This window comes from Heteronotia binoei, chromosome 1 (genome assembly GCF_032191835.1).
Source record: "Heteronotia binoei isolate CCM8104 ecotype False Entrance Well chromosome 1, APGP_CSIRO_Hbin_v1, whole genome shotgun sequence".
Lineage (NCBI taxonomy): Eukaryota > Metazoa > Chordata > Lepidosauria > Squamata > Gekkonidae > Heteronotia > Heteronotia binoei.
Window position 1 is genome coordinate 152570424 of NC_083223.1, and position 20469 is coordinate 152590892.

The window sequence follows — 20469 nt, forward strand, 5'->3', positions numbered from 1 at the left end:
AAAATTGCAAAGAAAATCAAGAAGATGGAGAATTAATGAGGATTTACTACAAAATAAAGACACTGTATCATTCTTAGAAAAGGAGACTGCAGCATTCTTCCAAATAAATGAAACGGATGATATGGAATATCCAACAGTATGGGACACTTATAAAGCAGTAATGAGGGGTATATTAATTACATTGAATAATAAAGACAAAAGAGCAAGAGAAGAAAGGCTGTCAGCACTGCAAAATGAAATAGATAAAAAAGAAAAGGACTTAAAAAAAAGACCAGGGAAGAAAAAATTAATAAAAGAAATTACGATATTACAATCCCAAGTTAAACATTTGCTGAATAAAGAACTAGAATGGAATTTAAAAAATTTGAAACAGAAATCGTTTGAAAGTGCAAACAAACCTGGTAAATACCTGGCCTGGCAATTAAAAAAAAGGAAAGAAAATAAGACTATAAATAAAATCATGGCAAATGGGAAAACAGTAGTGGATCAAGAAGGAATTAAAAGAGAATTCTTTAAATACTATGCAAATTTATTCAAGGGTGTGAATGTAAGTAAAGAAAAAGTGGAAGAGTATCTACGAAACATTCAGGTGGCACCTTTGACGGAACATATGAAAAAGATATTAAATGACCCAATAGAGAAAATTGAAATAGAAGCAGCAATAAAAGCAATGCAAGAGGGTAAAGCTCCAGGGCCAGATGGATTCACGTCAAAATTTTACAAATCTCTTAAGGATGAATTAACACCCAAACTGTTGAAGTTGTTAAACACGATAAGAGAAGAAGGGAAAATCCCAAAGACCTGGAGGGAAGCTGTAGTCTCTCTGATTCCTAAGGAAGATAAAGATAGCACAAACGTAAAAAATTATAGACCAATCTCATTGTTGAATAATGACTATAAGATCTATACAAGAATTTTAGCAGAGCGACTGAAACAATACCTGACCAACTTTATAAACAAAGACCAAGCGGGATTTCTTCCTAAAAGACAAATAAGGGACAATGTAAGAGCTGTTATTAATGTTGTGGAATACTATGAAAAGCACCCGGAAAAAGAAGTGGCCTTATTTTTTGTTGACGCAGAGAAAGCCTTCGACAACTTAAATTGGGACTTTATGTTTGCGGTAATGGAAAAAATTAATTTAGGGGAACAATTTATAAAAATGACAAGAGCAATATATACAGATCAGCATGCAAAATTGTGTATAAATGCAGACCTTACCAAAGAATTGAAAGTGAGTAAAGGAACAAGGCAAGGATGCCCGCTATCACCATTGTTGTTTATAATGACTCTTGAAATTTTGTTACAACAAATTCAAAAAGATGAAAAAATAGAAGGTCTAAAAATTAGAAGATTCTCTTATAAATATAAAGCTTTTGCAGATGATATAGTGTTCATAATGGAGAATCCGGTTCAAGTGTCACCACTGCTGTTAGCTAAGATAAAAGAGTACGGAGAACTAGCAGGATTATACATAAATAAGGAGAAATCGAAATTCCTCTGTAAAAACATGCAACCAAATAAAACAAACGAACTACAAAAGGTGACAGGTTGTGAAGTCACAACCAAAGTTAGGTACCTTGGAATAGAGATAACAATGAAGAACATTGATTTATACAAAAACAATTATGAAAAACTGTGTCATGCGCCTTTTGAGCCCATGGCCACCTGTAGTTTGAGAGACCTTACCCTTAAAACATTGTTTTTGGTGGGGATAACTTCGGCCCGCAGAGTATCTGAGTTGCAGGCCTTGTCCGTAGATAAGGACCTTTGTACCTTGCATAACGACAGGGTGGTGTTAAGACCTGATCCGACGTTTGTTCCTAAGGTAAATTCAGTGTTTCACCGCTCACAGGATGTGGTTTTGCCTTCGTTCTGTCCTAATCACAAACACGAGAGGGAGGAGGAGTGGCACCGGTTAGATGTGAGGCGGACCTTGAGTTTTTATATAGATAGAACCAAGGACTTTAGGAGATCGGAGTCTTTGTTTGTTTCCTTTAATTCCCCCTCGCGGGGAAAACCAGTTTCTGCTTCTACTCTGAGCAGGTGGTTGGGGCAGTGTATTTCGTCTGCATATACAGCGTCAGGGCTGGAGCCTCCAGGAGGCGTCACGGCGCATTCCCTACGGGGAGCGGCTACGTCTGCAGTATACAAGTCCTTCTCCTCTCTAGAAGGCATCTGTAGGGCAGCCACCTGGAGTTCTGTCCATTCCTTCACCAGGCATTATAGGGTGGATAGGTGGGCAGCGGCTGAAGCGGCCTTTGGTCGCAGGGTATTACAACAGGTCATACACTGATGGTAGAGGTCCCCGCCCAGGGTACATATTGCTTTTGTATGTCCCAGCAGTTTAGGACCGTCCCACTACCATGGACCACCAGAGAACGGAAGATTGGAAGCTCTTACCGTGAAGCTTCCTTCTCGGTGGTCCTGGAGTGGGACGGTCCATCCCACCCAGTGTATTATCTCCGTCAAGCGGAGGTTGGTTCTGTCTATTTACCATTACTTCTGCTGTTTGCAGTTATTAAAATGGAGTTGCATCAGTATGGTCTCCGTGTGGTTTGTTACCATGATGCAGAATTTTGTTTTATAGATCCAGGTCGATGGGGGAGCATGGCTGTTCTATGGACTGAGGAGTTCCTAAGGGAGCGGCCCCTCCCCCAGGCTGGATCAAGCGATCAACGACCCTGTTCCGGAGGAGGAGCCTACTCCCAGCAGTTTAGGACCGTCCCACTCCAGGACCACCGAGAAGGAAGCTTCATGGTAAGAGCTTCCAATCTTCCGTTCTCCTTTAGCCCACTCAACCAAACAAGACCAAACAAGACCAAACAAACAGCAGTTCCCCTGCTATCACACCTCAGAATTTTAGGCAGCCCCACAAGCTCAGAATGAAGTCTTCCAACACTCAGAAATTCCCAGCAACTTCTCCAGCTGCTCTGCCCTGTTCTGCTCTTCTCAGACCTCTGTGAGATGTCTTTGAAACTTGAAGGGTATTTTGGGGAGAGGCACCGGATGCCATGCTGCAAATGTAGTGCCTCTACCTAAAAAAACAGCCCCCCGAGAGCCCCAGATAGCTGTGTATCAATTCTCCATTATACCGTATGGGAATCGGTCTCCATAGGGAATATTGAAGTGCCCAGCAGACATTTCCCTCCCCTCTGCTTTCTGATGACCCTGAAGTGGGGGAAGAGCCTGCAAACCAAGGGATCTCCTGCCCCCATCTGGGGATTGAGCAACCAAAAAAAAAAAAAGAGCCATTCGGATAATGGAGCAGGGAAATAGGAAAACAGCCTCCGCGAACACCAGCCTCATAATTGTAAACAAATTCTGTGTTTCATTAATATTTCTGAAAATATAAATTCACAAATTTACAACATAATAATAGCATTACATAAGGAACAAAGGGCAGCCCCCAAAGTCACTCCGAAGGCAATAACTGTCGGATATTTTTCCAAAACGGGGTGTTGACAAAAATTCCAATTGAAAAAATCCTGTGAGGAAAACCATGCTCCGAAGAGTGATACTTGCAAAAGGCAGTCTTTCAAAGAGACCTATGCTCCATAAAATCCTTCTTCTGTGCAGCATGGCACAGATGGTAGATCGCAACGCGGCAGTACTTTATCCAGTGTTTTGTTTTTGCTTCTATGAGCTGTACACACAAATAAATTATTAAACATAAAAACAATCCTAAAATGATATCTTTTAAGCAGGTACCAAGAAAAGCATATACAAATGAACATACCTTTCAAAAAAATCATTACAATCTCATTCGATGCTGATGCTTACAGAAATTCTAGTAGGTTTGAATAAATCATTCTAAATCACTTTTGGTAGGCAATTCATTTAAATAGTTGCAGCTGCCTGCAACACATTACGTTCCTTAAATTTACAGCATTTAAATCTACAGTATTAACTCCCCAGAATGATGTCATGCAGCAGATACATTTATAGAACAGATTACAAAACAAATTCTTACATCACAAAAACATGCCAGATCCCAATCATTATTCAAACCCTTGGGAGCTAAGGTTTGCAATAAGAATATCCATATCATTTCACGTCTAAGCAACCATTTTGTCATGTCCACTCTTCCCTGCAATCTCATGGGAGATTTCTCCACTACAAAATATCTCAAACTATTTGGATTGTGCTGAAAATTTCTGAAATGTTCTGTGAGGGGAGCATCCATCACAAAGTTTTTAATTCTAGATTTATGTTCAAGCACACACATGCGGATAATCCGTGTTGTGCTCCCCAGGTATATTTTTGGACATGGTCCTTACTAACTACCGCCCAGTATCGAATTTATCATTCCTGGGTAATGTAGTGGAGAAAGTGGTGGCAACATAGCTCCAGACCATCTTGGAGGAAACTGACGTCCTGGACCCTTTCCAGTCCAGTTTTCGCCTGCCCATGGGACAGAGATGGTGTTGGTCACCTTGGTGGATGATCTCTGGAGGCATCTGGACCATGGCGGATCAGCGCTGCTGATACTTTTAGACCTCTCAGCAGCATTTGATAGTTGACTATGAGATGTTGGCCCACCACCTCGCCAATACAGGGATCCGGAGATTAGTCTTTCAGTGGCTAACCTCCTTTCTTCATGGTTGGGAACAGAGGGTGACTCTCACAGGGGAGTTGTCCCAGCAACACCCACTTGAATGTGATGTGCTGCAGGGGGCAATCCTTTCCTCAATGTTATTTAACAGCTGAAGTTAAACCCATCTAAGATGGAAATTCTGCATCTGGATTGTGGGGGGGGGGGGGGAGTGGGATCAGTCTCCCACCCTTCGATGGTATTCCATTAGTGCCATTGACAGAGGTGAAGAACTTGGGGGGTAGCCCTGGATGCCACCTTATCTATGGAGGCCCAGGTTGCCCCCACTGCAAGGACTGCCTTTTTCCATCTGAGGCAGGTCTGGCAGCTGGCACCCTATCTGGCACCCCATGATTTAGCCACAGTGATTCATGCAATGGTCATCTCCAGATTAGACTACTGAAACTCTCTCTATGTGGGCCCCTGACTCTACTCCAGAAACTCCAGCAGGTGCAGAATGCAGCAGCCTGGTTATTAGCATTAAGGCGTATATGGGTGCGAATGCAGCCGGTGCTGCGTGAACTGCATTGGCTCCCCATTGAGTACCAGATCTGTTTCAAGGTGCTGGTTCTTACCTTTAAGGCCCTATATGGCCTGGGTCCTGCATATCCTTGGGACCGCCTCTCCCCATACGAGCCCCGCCAGGCTTTGAGATCGTCTCTGCAACATCTTCTTGTGAACCCTGGTCCTAAGGACACCCGGTTGGCCTCAATGAGGGTCAGGGCCTTTTCAATCCGGGCCCCTACTTGGTGGAATGAGCTCCTGTTGTGCTGCAGGACTTACTTAAGTTTCGCAGTGCCTGTAAGACGGAGCTCTTCCTCCAAGCTTTTAATCTACTTGGGCATCCTCTGAAACCTTCCCCCAGCACTTTACTATCCATGTGCTTGAGCTGGGTCAAGGGACTGAGTCACAACCTGAAGTGGTGTCAATGACCTGAAGCTGTACTAAGTTGTACTAACTGCTGAATTATGGCCTCAGGCTTTACCATTGTCTGAATTATGGTCTTCTTATTTTAATCTGTATGTATTATATTTATGGGATTTTAAATTTGTTGTGTTTAATTTGATATGTTTTACTTATTGTTAGTGTAATGTTTTAATATTGTAAGCTGTTCTGAGTCCGCTTTGCGGGATAGGGCGGCGTATAAATTGCAAATTAAATTAAATTAAATTATTGTGGAGAATCAATCCATGGGTATCTGGGGCTCTGGGGGGCTGGGGTTTTTTTTGGTAGAAGCTCCAAATTTTTAGCATAGCATCTGGTAGCTCTCCTCAAAACCCCATGATGGACTCAGGCAGGTTAGTCTGGAAGCTGGGAACAGCCTTGCAAGGATTGACTGGGCTGCAGCTATGGTAATGGAAATGTAGCGAATTGAGAGATCACAGAATCATAGAGTTGGAAGGGACCTCTAGGGTCATCTAGTCCAACCCCCTGCACAATGCAGGAAACTCACAAACACCTCCCCCCTAAATTCACAAGATCTTCATTGCTGTCAGATGGTCATCTAGCCTCTGTTTAAAAACCTCCCAAGAAAGCCTGTTCCACTGAGGAATCGCTGTAAAGGTCAGGAAGTTTCCTAATGTTGAGCCGGAAACTCTTTTGATTTAATTTCAACCCATTGGTTCTGGTCCTACCTTCCAGGGCCACAGAAAACAATTCCATACCATTCTTGGAGGGAAGTAAAACGCCTCAGAGTTAGTAGGACCATAGGGTCCAAAGATTTTTTTTCAGGAGAGGGCGGACCACTGCCTCCTTCAGTGCCCCTGGGAACATCCCTAATGACTGGGATGTGTTAACAATCTCACACAAGGGAATTCCAACTTCCTCACCACTGGCTTTAATCAGCCATGATGGGCAGGGATCAAGAGGTCAAGTGGTCGGTTTCACAGCCACCAGGATCTTGTCAACCTCCTCCTGAGAGAGCAAGGAGAAGTGGTCCAAAGTCAGACCCAAAGACGGATGAGAGTCCTCTAGTTCACACATTGTATCAATTGTGGCTGGGAGGTTGCAAAAGCCTCACAGCCAATAACCAATTCTCTAGCATTTGGAATGCCCTGAGGCAAAGAGGTCAAAGATCGAATTAATCTAAATAATTGGGCTGGGCGCGATTTTGCAGATGCAATGGAGACTGCATAGAACTCCTTAGTAGCCTTCATGGCCATCTCATAGGTCTGAACAAAGGACCTGTAGGATGCTCTTGTAGCCTCGTTGTGAGCTCTTCACCACGCTCTCTCTAGCCGTCTTAGCTCCCGCTTCATTTGTCTCAGCTCCATGGAATACCAAGGAGATGAGTGATCACGAGGATGAAGACGGTGCCGGGGTGGGGGGGGCACCATGTCAATGACCTCGGAAAGACAGGCATGCCAGTCTTCCACTAGGCCATCTAAAGGGCTGCCAGGGTAAATTGGGTTTCGCAGGGCCTTTTGTAATGCCTTAGGGTCCGTCAGGCTCTGCGGGTGAGCATAACTGTGCTCACCATCTAAATAGGGAGGACCTGGCATGCATAGCCAGGCCTTCAAGGCAAAGTGGTCTGACCACGGCACCACATCTGTGGTGATATGGCCCACCATAATCCCTGAGGCAAAGATAAGATCCAGCGTGTGTCCTGCTTGATGTGTAGGAGCCGAAACAAATTAGGAGAGCCCTAACGCTGCCATGGATGACGTTAGGTCCTTAGCCTGCAGGGAGGTTACGTCCTCTGCATGGACATTGAAGTCTCCCAGGACTAAAAGCTTGGGATACCTCAATGCCCAGGTGGACATGGCCTCCATCAGGCCAGGCAGGACATTGACTGGGGCGTTAGGCAGGCAGTATACCAGCCAAATGGCCAAGTTCTCCTTGGCTTCCCACACTAGGCCCACACATTCAGTGCCAGCAATCTTTGTATCAGGGAATGCCCTGAGGGAATAAGAGTCCCAGATCAGCAATGCCACACCCCCTCCCACCCATCTGTCCAAGAGACTGGTGGAGGACCGAGAAACCTGGTGGGGTCAGCTGCCGCAAGGCAACTATTTCACCATCCCGCACCCAGGTCTTGGTCACACAAGCCAGGACTATCTCTTGTTCCACCAGGTAATCCCAGAGAACTGAGAACTTATTATTGATAGACCTAGCATTGCACAGCAGCAGTATTGGAGAGGGGTGATTGTTCGTATCCCCACAGCCTGCATTTCTTGGGATGGGACGAAGGCTAGAACAGGGCCAAGCATTATACCTATGGGCAGGCCTGTAGCTATGGAGGAGCGGGGGGGAGGCTGCTCTATTAACACCCCCCCCATTCCCTATGTAGGGCCTCTCCACGGGAGAGCCTCTAGGACAGCAGGGGGAGAAAGCAGGGGGAAAGCAGCAGAGAGACAGAAAGTGAGAAAATAAGAGAGCTACACCCACGCCCCCACCACCACCACCAATTTTTTCAGCTTCTGGGCCCCTCCACCCAAAATTTATGGCTACGGGCCTGTCTATGGGGACCAGTGGGGTGCCCAATGGACATTCAAACCACCACCGCCCACTTTCTGATAACTGTCCTTGAAGCAGAGGGAGGGCCTCCAAACCAGGGGATCCCCTGACCCCAGCTGGGGATTGGCAACCCTAGCATGTATTACCAGTAATGCAGGGGTGGCCAACGGTAGCTCTTCAGATCTTTTTTGCCTACAACTCCCATCAGCTCCAGCCATTGGCCATGCTGGAGAGCTACCGTTGGCCACCCCTGCAGTAGTGGATTAGAATAAAAAGAATCTGGACTCTGGCTTTAATGACCTAAAATGAGATATTTTGTTGTTGTTCATTTGCACAGTCGAGTCTGACTCTTTGTGACCCCATGGACAAAGTCACGCCAGGCCCTCCTGTCTTCCACCATCCTTCGAAGTCTGCTCAAATTCGTGTTTGTTACATCAGTAACACTGTCCAGCCATCTCATCTTTTGCAGTCCCCTTCTTCTTTTGTCTTCTGTCTTTCCTAGCATCAGGATCGTCTCCAGGTAGTGCTCCCTTCTCATTTGGTGGCCAAAGTATTTGAGCTTCAGCATCTGACCTTCCAGTGAGCAGTCTGGGTTTCCCTTAGGACTGACTGATTTGATCTTCTTGCAGTCCAAGGGACTCTCAAGAGTCTCCTCCAGCACCACATCTCAAAAGCATCTGTTCTTCTGCACTCGGCCTTCCTTATGGTCCAGCTCTCACAGCCATACATTACTACTGGGAATACCATCATTTTGACTATACGGACTTTTTTTGGCAGGGTGATGTCTCTACATTTTATTATACTGCCCAGGCTTGCCATAGCTGTCCTCCCAAGGAGTAAACGTCTTTTAATTTCACGGCTTCAGTCATCATCTGCAGTGATCTTGGATCCCAGAAACGTGAAGTCTGTCACTACTTCCATGTCATCCCCTTCTATTTGCCAAGGTGTGAGATATTACAGAAGAGGAATAACGAAACTCTAGTCTTATAGATTTATACAAAACTGGCTTTGTTTATAGAGCACTGGAACACAAACTTTCGTGATTCTCTGAGACTGTATGTACTTTTTTAATTTAGAAAGCGCCACTTAATTAAATGCAACCCAGTATAGAAATCAGTTGGTTAAGAAATGAACCAGTTAAGTTTATATATAAACAAACACTACATACAAATTATTTTTAGTTATGCAACAATGTTCCAGTGCAAAATAATAATTGTATTTCCACTGAGAACTGCTGAGAAGATGGTACAATAAAATAATTGCTGAAAATACTAGGTGCCACAATGAAATTTTTAGGTCCCATGGTAACTTAGTGCCTGGGATTTCTTTAGCCATGTGGTAATCTGTGTTACATGTTGGTTTACCTTCTTCTAACAGTTGCTGTACTTTTTGGGTCATTTCTATCTCTGATGCTTTAAGTTTGTAAGATTACAAAAGAAAAGGCAGTATGTGTGAAATTTATAACTTGCTTTATTATTGTGCTACACAAACTTTCTGATACCATGGAGCAGGCCAAAAAAGCCAACTCAATTGAAGTCAGAACAACAGTGCAATCACAGAGCAGTATGTAAATGGCTTGGTGGTGTTTTCAGTGCCAGACTATTGTACTGGGTCTTTCCCCTTTATGACCATTGCTATTTTGTTGTTGTAAAAGGCATCCAGACTTTTTTTTTTTTAAGAATTTCAACTGAAAACATCTAGGAATTTATAGAAAGATCTTTAAGGAGTTTATTGTAATAGAAACCTACCATTATGTGCGCGAAGTAGGCTGCTACAGTAAAAACACTTCAAAATTTATGAGTATATTTAGAATAAGATCTGGAGAGCTAAAATTCTTTGTTTCCCTGTTGCATTTAGTTTTTATTCTGTTAACTTAGTTCATGCTTTACTACATACCCCCATTTTTCATCCAAAAGCACATAATTATGTCCAGTAATACTAAATTAAAATTGTCTCAAAAATGACCTTCATTGAGTAAGGCTTCTAGGCATGTTATATCTAAACCAGCTTGCTCAATAAATTCTTAGAAGTTTATATGTTTTATAGAGGGTATCTAGTGTAGCATGGAATGGCATTCATTGAATTATTTGGGATCTAAACTGGAGTAGACTTTATGTATATTTTTTCTACTAGTTCTGGTATGTTTTCATTGTGTGACTTAATATGTAATCAGCAAAACCCTGTTCTAGCAAACATCTGCCGCCTCTATTTTCACAATAAAATCACTTTACAATGTATATTCATTGTGTCACTAAGAAAATTCTGTGTGTGTTTTTTTTAAAATTATAGCCCAAGGAGGCTAAGGAACAATTTCATTTTATCTTTTGTACTTAGGTTTGCATACCCAGTTACAAAACACATGCATGCCGCATTAACTGTGAAGGATAGGCATGTGTTATATTAGAGGCATGTCTTTTAAAAGCTCAGAAGAGGCCATGGGAATGTGGGCTTCCACTTCTGAGCGTTTTTTAAAAAAAATCAAATAGGCACAAGCTTAATTTTACAAGTCTGTGTACTTCATCGTCATTATCATTGTCATATCATTTATATTGCAATTTAAAGCGCTCAGAACACATCATTTCCTTATGCCAGCCCTTCACATTAGGTTAATATTATTCTCATATCGCAGACAAAGGGTTGAAACCATGAGAGACTGGTGTACCAAAGAGCACTTAGTGAGTTTTTTTTTTATGAATTGTCCTATCCTGGCCAGTAAAATCAGTTACATTAAAAACCCTGATGGTGTCGTTGAAGTGCTCTTATTCAGTTATTGGATCACATCAGGGTGGGGGGATCCCCCCAAGAGGGGGTGGAGAGGAAAAGGTGCCAGCATGGCAACCGTCACTGTCCTCATGCAAAGGCTTGGCGGAACATACTCTGCCTTACAGGCCCTGCGAAACTGTAAAAGATTCTGCAGGGCCCTGATGCCTTCTGGCAGAGTGTTCCACCAAGTTGGGGCCAGGACTGAAAAAGCCCTGGCCCTTGTTGAGGACAGCTGGACCTCTTTCGGGCCAGGGATCACCAGCAGATTTCGACTACTGGAGTGTAACGCCCTTCCAGGGACATAGTGGAGGAGGCGGTCTTGGCAGAGGTGAGATTTGAATTGTATGCTGCACACTGTCTTAGCTGTCTTCGTGGGGTACATGTGCATTTTGTACTTTGATTCTTGAATATAAACCATTCAAAGAGATTCATTCAAGTGATGCCCTATTTTCCTACCAACTTGTTTTCTAAATAAGCTTACAAAGAAAATTTATCTTTTTAAAATAGAATACAGTTGGTGAGATGCTCATTTCCATTGTTGGCTTGCCTCCTCCCCTGGCACAGTGGGTTGTATCCTACCACTCCACTGAGCTAGTAGCAGCATCTTCCTTCCAGCAGGATCTAACCTTAGTGCAACAAGCCATCCTCCAACACAAGTGGTAGTTCCACTCATGGAAGAGCCTCTTGTGTTGGTGGACAGTTCCTTGTGCTGGGGGAACATGCTGTTGTTAACTAAGTGGAATGATAAAAAAATAACCCAGTAAAAGAAGCTTCACCAAATACCACAGCATGATAGAATATTGAGAATCTGGGACTATAAACTGGGAGAGATCGCAATGCAGAGACATGTCAGTTGTTAGGAAGTGGTCATAAAGACATATACTGTTCTGATGTAGCAGATGGAACTCAAGAGTATGTAGCATATCCAGTATTTGTCCAGGATGATTCTGACCCATACTGTCCATCATCTGGTTCACATAGCAGGCTAGCTATGTGACTTAAACAGCTGTTACTTCCTTTTGCAGGAGAAAGGCCCCCATCTTTCCCCGGTATAGAAGTGAACTAGACATGCAGAAAACTGCTATGTGGGCATGCCCCCACATCCCTTTGAACTATAGAAGTAAATTTAATTGGTTTGGGTTTGATTAACAAACATGGTTCTGTTTGTAGTGAGTTTCTCATTCTGTTTTGATTTGCAGGTTCTTTTCAGTAGAACACAAAAATGTAAAGTGATATTGGTATCTTTATTTAGCTGCACTCTAGAGCCTTGGCTTACAGTAAATACCAGTTTTGTTCAACAGAAGTATCACTTTACACAAATTTGCTCCTGAAACACAGCAAATAAACCTTCCTGAGTATATAAACCCTAAACTGCTGAGCTGTTTACTGTTAAATATTTACTATGAAACTTTGGGGACATTTAAGAACTGGTTATTCTAGTTTTATGCTCTTGAGTGGATACTGCAGTTAGGCAAGCATTTTTCTTTTAAGCCACACTGCCTTTGCTTGACTAAACAGAAAGCTGGGGTCTTTTAAAAATTCATCTTAAATGTGTTTTCAAAATAAATGGCATTTTGCATTCCAGCCAGTCAAGGTGGGCAAAACCTTCATCTCCTACATAAAGCTGACTGATGCCAGCTAAAGTTACCACCTTGTCAAGGTGGCATCTAAACAATCTATTACCAAGCTACAGTTTCCCAGCATTACTACTGTCTTACTTAAGTGAACCGATGCCATCATAGGCAAAGAGTTTTAAGTTTAAATTATAAATTGTATATATGTTTTGATTTTATAAGTATAAGGTATTGTTGTTGCATTATGACTGTGAGCCGCCCAGAGTCCACCTGTGGAGTGGGTAGCATATAAATTTAAAGCTGCGTAATGATCTGAAGCTAGTTCTCTGTTATCCAAATCCATAGCTGTGTCAACCACACTGTGATGGTGACTACTGCCCTTAGATACCCAGGGTCACTCCTGGTGCATTCATTGCTATCATTGCGTGATTTGATTCAACATTCCCTATTTCAGGTTGGAGGTTTGCCACTCTTTACATTAATTACATTTATTTCTCATTTGCAAATGAAATAAGTTTTCAGTTCTGTGAACAATAAAAGATACCAGCACATGCACAACTTCTGTCCAATTGATTTAGATTAGATTATAATTTGTGATGTTATAATTTTTGAGGGAAGACTGAAAAAAAATCATGAATGTCATGTTCAAATGTTTTGAGAATGGTTCTGCATCTTGATGAACATACAGTTGGAGGATCAGTCACTTTTATTCTGATTTGTTGGCAGGTAGGGTGGGAACTGTTATAAAAGAGAGACCCCAGCATTTCTTATTCTCACTAACCTGCAAAAGAGCTTGTAAGGTCCCTTCGGAGGGGACAGGGTTCAGCAGGCCAAGCTGATTATAATGTGTTAAATATGATGAAATGGGGTTTTTTTATTACAGATTTTAACCAAATATGTTTATTTAGGAAATCAGTGAGTTAAGGTACAGTTGCCACCATTTGGTATGAGTGCCAGTTGCTTGACCTAGGCTGCAGTCACACAACTAAATAACGCACTTTAAACCCACTTTCAATGCACTTTCCAACTGGATTTTGCTAGTTCTCACAATAAAATCCAGTTGGAAAGAGCACTGCAAGTGGATCGGAAGTGTATTATTTAGTGTGTGTCACCACAGCCTTAGTCAGATATTTCATTCACACACAACCCCCTGCCACACAAGACTACCCCACAGGGGAAAAAATGAAACTATTGGCTGCATCTGTGTGGCACTGCAGAGGTCCTCCAAAATATATGGCAGAAGCAGAGGCTGATTTTCCACTCAGAGGCAAGTTAAAATGTGACTGTAAACCATTTATGCATTTAAAACTTGGGTTTTGTTACCATTGCCACTCCCGAAAGATTCTGTATATAAAGAACAAAGGTACTGTTTTAAAGATAAATTATGGAGTGCTTGTCTAGTCACAGACAGCCTATCTGAATTTGCCACATGGTACCCTCAAGTATTTTTTTCCCGTTAAACACACAAAACTCCCCAAAGCAGCAAGATTATTTTGGCTGTAAAAGAATCCCTGTATTTATACTGTTGGAGTGCCTGAAAAGTGAAATGTAAAATTAATCATCAGTAATTAAGTCATCCATCAAAGACAGAATGCACACATCTCACAGCAAGAGTTGCCAGGGGGGACAGAGCTTCAGCTTTCGTTGTGGCATGGGCAGAAGGTTTTGTTTCTGGCTTCATTGGAAAGCATTCAGGCCATAGTAGCTTGCTGGTTGGATCCCTCCATCTTTTTCTACTACTACCACTCTTTCCTCAGGAAGGTTACAGCAGCTGGCATAGCTCCTCACCACACACTGAGCATGTTGCACATGTCTGATATGGTTGGCAAGGTAAACTAGAACTTGGGCCATAGCCAGCAAGTGAAGGATCAGGGCTGTGAGGTGCTGTCACTGAATGAACACACCAGGCACTTATTTCTTTAGTTTTTTGAAACCGTCTTTAACCATTTTATTTATATATAACGAATACATGCAGCCATTGTGTTCAGATTCTCAGTACATCATAACCCTCCTCCCCTGCTATAAGTGTTTGAACACTGGAATTACTAACCAGAACTTCATTGTTCAAACAATACAATAATTTAAAATTATTTTATTAAATAATCTGTCCTTAAGTTTTGCTGTTCCATATTGCATGCTTGCCCTCCCCACTCCCAACAGCATTTCCTTCAGCTCTCCTTCCACCACTTCAAATGTATTTTTCTTTTCCTCCCTAGAAGAAATGCAGGGATAAAATGGATTGTTAGTATGTAGAGTAGCAGTGGTTTCCATCCCCGTGAAAGATGGAAGAAGTCAACAGGATAACTAAACCACATTTCTGATAAATTCTTCCTTTCAGCTTAGATTGGAGATATGGAACCACTACATTATTTCATTTCATATTATTCATTAACACTGCTGGTAGAACTAGATAAACAATTAAAAAAATTGCTGAACCTAATTTTTAAAATGTGCTTTAGGACTTTTTTACTGTCTCCTCTGGATTCCCGCCCCCCCAATGGCCAACAAAAATGTTTGCAATTGGGTGACACAAATGAAAATTAAAAACTTCTGCTGCTGCCTTTAAGTTTATGAAATTATGTTAAGCACCAATTAAGGCTGGTCTCTGTAATTTTATGTTTATTTTAACAGCTTGCCCAGATTGATTCAAGAGCAGTACAGCTTGGTTCTCTCTTTATCCGTGGCCTGTCTATGTTGATTATGAGCAATAGTGCTTGTGGCTTCCCCTTCAGAATGGATGTCTTAATGCCATGGAACCTATTTGATGGGAAACTCTTTCAAAAGAAATACCAGCAGGCTCACAGAGAATGGCCTTTACAGGAGCTTTTGGAAGGCAATGTGAGTACCAAGGCTTGGTTTTAAAGAAACATCCTTGTCCAAAAAACTAAATTTCTTTATCAATCTATCTTTATTTCATTTCTCTGGTGCTCTTACATGTCCTGCACATCTCCAGCAGTTTTCCTGCTCCCATGTTTTAGCAGCAATAAAATTGAACATAGTTACCAGTTGGTATTGTTTCCACTGCTCTAGTGATAAGTAAAAGTACAGATCACCTCCTTAATATATGAAGAGAAGTAGTCAAATAAATGTATAGTGAGACTTTCAGGACAAAATTGAAGACCTTTATTCTGTAGGGAGTTGATTTTGATTTGGGATTAATAAAGAATATTTGTTTAAAGTTCCGTTGGTGGTGGTGGTGGTGGTGTTTCTAGTCCAAGGTGTAGGCTGCATTCAGACATCTGTTTGTCCTTGGCAAGCATGAACACAGCTTGTTCTGTTCCTGTACAATCCCAGCTTCCCTTGGCCATGGAGCATGACTGAAAGGTTTTTTGGAGGTTTGAGGAGCTATCACAAGGGTGTCAAACTCATTTGTTATGAAGACCGAATCTGACATAAATGAGACCTTGTCAGGCTAGGCCATGTGTGTCATAAAATGTAATGCCAGGTAGTGGATATGTAAACTTTGATAAAGGACACAGACAAACATAATTAAATTTGACAAAAAAATTAAAACATGCATAAAAGATTAGCACTCTTGCAGTGTTTTGTTTACTTAACAGATAGCTGACACTTCTTGCTCTGAATTATTGCATCAAAATCTGTAGCAATCTTGAGTAGGCTATTTGGGTGTTGTTCAGGTATGTATCTGTTAAGTTGCAAACCTATTTTTGATTTATTGGCATTCATTAGAGAAATCTCATGGTCAATGCTTTGCGCCTAAGACCCAGGGGAAAACATAAAATGGCTGGGCATTGCAGGCTTTTGTACATAAGTTGCTTTGTGTCAGTCAGTGGAGAAAATAGAGGCTTTGCTCTGTAGCTCCTGTGCAGTTGAGCAAGCCTGGCAAAGCAAGCTGTGATGCAGAAAGAAGCAAGAGAGAGAGAAGGAAGTGGATGACAGACAGTGAGTTGCTCGTTGGCCTGATAGAAGCCCTCTGGGGGCCTGATCCAGCCCTGAGGCCACGTATTTGACACCTCTGAGCTATCACATTACAACTGGCTGTGATGTCTGAATGCAGGCACCTGGACAAATTGAAGAGTTTTCCTCCCTATAACCAGGGATTCTAAACCAGAGTTTAACTGCAATTTAGAATCATGGCTTGTGGAGAGAAAGCCAGTTCCTTTACCCAGGTGTCTGCATTTGGATGTCATTGGAAAGTATAGATCCAGGTGGGCAGCACTGTTGGCCTGAAGCAGAAGAACAACGTGGCGGGCAGCAAGGCTGCCTGGGATGCTATGCACCCTAGAGCTGGCCCTGATCAAAGTACTTCTCTAGGAGAGAGCCAGGACTTATGCAGCTCCAGCAGGAAATGATCAAAACCGCCATTGCCTTGGTAACTCTCTTAAAGTATCTTGTTTGGTTCTGCCCAGGTGAGTGCATGGGATATTTAATGTGACAGTGATATATTTTGTCAAGATAAAATCTGTGTTTGTTTCAAGTCTGCTAAAATAAGACAAAGAGGTTTTCAAGTTCTCTAGCATAATAAACATCATAAACCTGTACAGATCCAGTGGAATCTTCACCTTGACCAGTAAAAGGGCAGTTGTTAGCAGAAGAAAAAACTGGGAAATCGTGAAAAGGAGAGCAGACAAGATACTATTAGAGGAAAATAAAATAAAAAGAGCCAAGGAAAAAATCTTAAGTAAAGCCACTCTGAAAGAACATATCAACAACCAGTTGCCTGCCCCAGGCTGTTTAGATCTGAAGCACCTGAACTCTCAGAGAGCAAAAGAAAGAAATAATGGACTGGATGTCCTTATTATCCTAGCTCTAATTCTAAAGAACCTGTAAGCAGAAAAGTCTAACTCATCTATGGTGCCTAGATCCAGCTCCAGCTGAGATTCTCCATCCCCCCCCCCTGATTTTTTTGCTAATGTCTCCCTTCTGTTAAGAAATGCATTTTTGGGGTAGAGGACTGACCTGAGTAAAACCAATACTAGGAGGTTTTAAAATAATCATTTCTAGTCAGAAAACAGGCAGGGAGGGGGAAGTCAATAAAATGGCTTCCCAGCCTCACCTCATCTACCTCTTAAGAAATCCTGGTAGGTACAGCTAGAGACAGTCTCCCCACTCCCAAGCAGGGAACAGAGATTTGGAAGTATTAAAGACTAGAAGGACTTCAAGACGAAACTCCTGGAGACTTCAGGAAAAGTTTCCTTGACCCAGCCTGACCTGGTTAGTGGGTAGAGAAACAAGTATGATAAAAACTCCTTGCAGCAAGGAGGTCTCTTTTGTTCTGAGTCTGTCAAATAGAGGTCTGGAGGAGATGGCCATTGCCATGTGCTGGCCTGCACCTGAGGAAGCCTTCAATGTAATGCAGAGCCTGTAGAGATCTGTAGCTTTCCGAGCTAAAGAGCCTGCCTTATATTTAACAGCAGATAGGGCATGTATAGAGGGAGGGGCAGAGGAACTGCCTTTTACCCTTTTCTTTTGAATCCCTTGCTCAGTCTGGCACTGTGCTAAGAGTATGCTTGTAAACATTTTCTTTTCGATAAATTCTTTATAACTTTTGATCCTGGGGGTGATTCTCTGTACCACATTGACATCCACCATCTTGGACACACTATTTTAAAAGGAGTGCCAGGGGGGAAGGCAGTCAGTTGGCAAGTGGCTATTCCTCCAGGGGCACACAAGGCAGTAAACTATCCCCATGATGACCAGGTGCTGGGCAGTGGGAGACCCAGAAGCAAGGCCTCAGAATATGGAAATGGAGTTGGGAGTCCTGACTCTCCCAGCAGGCAGGCTACCAGAGAGAGAGAAAAGCCTCTCAAGGTGTTGGGAAAACCATGGAGGGAAGGGTGGAGCAGGGTCTGCAGGACGGAGCAGGACTTTTTGGCCACATCTTCCCTAACACTTTTTGGGGGCCCCATTGTTCCTGAGGGTCCCTTGATCCCCAAGAGTAGAATTTCAGAGGGCTCTGTGGCTTACTGCTGTTATACCCACAGGCTTTATATCAACAATAATACTCTGTGGTTATCTGATCAAGAAAACTTGATACCCAGAATTAAACTTTGTGGGGCTTGAAGGTGCCACTGGAAGCAAACTTTGTTCTGGTTTATTTTAAGTGAGTGTAAAGTAAGGCTATTGCATAGTTTTTTTGGTATGATGTCTCCACATTGATTTTTGCCTCTGGAAGAGTAGGAGAGTGCTGAGGAGGTGGAAATAAAAACAGAGAAGTAGTTCTGATCTGCATGTCTGGACTGTAGTTTGGATTCCAAACTATAATTAGTGCAATCCATGAGTTGGTATGAATTTAACATGTTAGGTATTTCATTGGGGCTGGTCTCCAAAAGAGACTGAATTTGCAACTGTTATCTTTGTCTGCTGTCTGCAGGAATCTTGGCTCTCAAAGTTTCAGAATTTGCTGTCTCTTATTTGCAAAGCATGCTCAGCAAAAGGTAGAAAAATCCAGAGCAGACAAAGGGAGAACAGTTTTGTGCCAGGTAGGTATCATGTTAGCTCTTCTAATAAATCCATTCTGTGGACATTATTTTGGAGTAAACAAAGTTGTAAAGGTGTAAATCATAATGCAATAAACAAAACTGATTAAAACACACAATGTATCAATTTTAAAACATTCAGACTTAAAACATGCAAGAGTTAAAATATCTAAGATCAGCAAGCCCAGAGTGAAATCTGTTAACAAAATTCAGCTTCAAGTGCTGGAATACCGCTGCCATAAATGCCTTCCTAAATGTAGCAAGGGAAGGCACTCTCCTCACCCACTTTGGCACACCATCATGAAGGACTAGGCCCACTGCAGAAAAGGCCCCTGATCTTGCTGTAGCTGTATGGAGGGAACCTTAAGAGGAAGCTGTGTGAGAATGTAACTGTCACAGGAGACTGTACTGGAATATGTGATTTCAATAGGTATGAGGACCCTAGTCCACAAAGGTCTAAAGTAATAACCAATTCTTTGAACTGAGCCTGGAAGCAAACTGGTAGCCAGTGTAGTTGGCATAACACTTGAGTTGCATGTTATGTGGCTGACCCCAGAGGGAACCTTACTGCTGTATTTTGTACCAATTGGAGTTTCCAAAATGCCTTCAAAGGTAGCCCAACCAAGATCACATAGTAGTAATCCAGTCTGGAGGTTTCATTAGTATGGATTAACAGAGCCTGATCAACAGTATCTTGGTAAGGAGCCAGTTTACAAGCTAGATGTCACTGAAAGAAGGCTTCCTAGCAATGGCAACAGCCTGTGATTTGCAGCGTCAGGTCCAGGAGCATCCCAAAGCTCTTAACTTATCTACCATGGAAAGCTTAACTCATCTAAGTCTGGTAAATTAACAACAAAACATTCTGCCTTCCCAACCAGAATCACTTCTTCCTTGTCTAAATTATGTTTCCATTACATTCAGTGCAGAATAACAATGGTTTCGTAATCTTTATAAAGTAATTTGTATCTAACCTGTTACTGTGAAACTGTCCAATGAGAATTTGAGATGGTTTTTGATTTTCAGATCAAGTAGAATAAATTATTTTTTCAGAGAGAAGAGAAAGAGGAGGAGCTTCTTGCTTTCAGGACCCAGGCAGGATTCCGCCTCATCACTATCACCTTCCAAACCAAGGATGCCCAAGGAGAGGCCCTCAGACACCTGCTTTTTCATCTGAATTCCAAACTCCTGGTAACTCCTTCCATGCACACATAACACATTTGATGGATGAATAATTATCTTCTCTCTCTATCTTCTCTCATAGATGAATAATGCTCTGCAGTCCCTGTAAATAATTTACTATAACCTTTGACTTTTTTCACATACAGGAGTTAGAGCCAATGACTCTTCTGCTATGTTGGATCCAATTTCATAAAATGTCCCTAGAACAGGGAAAGATTTTCTGTGGTGGTGGACAAGTCACTGAATCCAGTTTAGTAGAACATAAGAGAAGCCATGCTGGATCAGGCCAATGGTCCATCCTGTCCAACATTCTGTGTCACACAGTGGCCAAAAAAGAAAGGAGGTTCACAAGTGGGGCTAGAAGCCCTTCCACTTTGCGCCCCCTCAAGCACCAAGAATACAGAGCATCACTGCCCCAGACAGTTCCAATAATATGCTGTGGCTAATACCCACTAATAAACCT

General features: G+C 42.4%; 1 protein-coding gene across 2 annotated transcripts in view; it reads left to right on the plus strand.

Annotated features, from left to right (window-relative positions):
* The window catches only part of FAM120B (family with sequence similarity 120 member B), an 84816-nt gene that overhangs the window by 49024 nt on the left and 15323 nt on the right, over window positions 1–20469 (plus strand). For both annotated transcript variants that reach the window (XM_060242632.1, XM_060242642.1), the window contains 3 exons: window positions 15019–15225; window positions 18722–18830; window positions 19878–20015. In XM_060242632.1, coding sequence (XP_060098615.1) covers window positions 15019–15225; window positions 18722–18830; window positions 19878–20015 — 454 coding nt within the window. The remainder of the gene's footprint in view (window positions 1–15018; window positions 15226–18721; window positions 18831–19877; window positions 20016–20469) is intronic.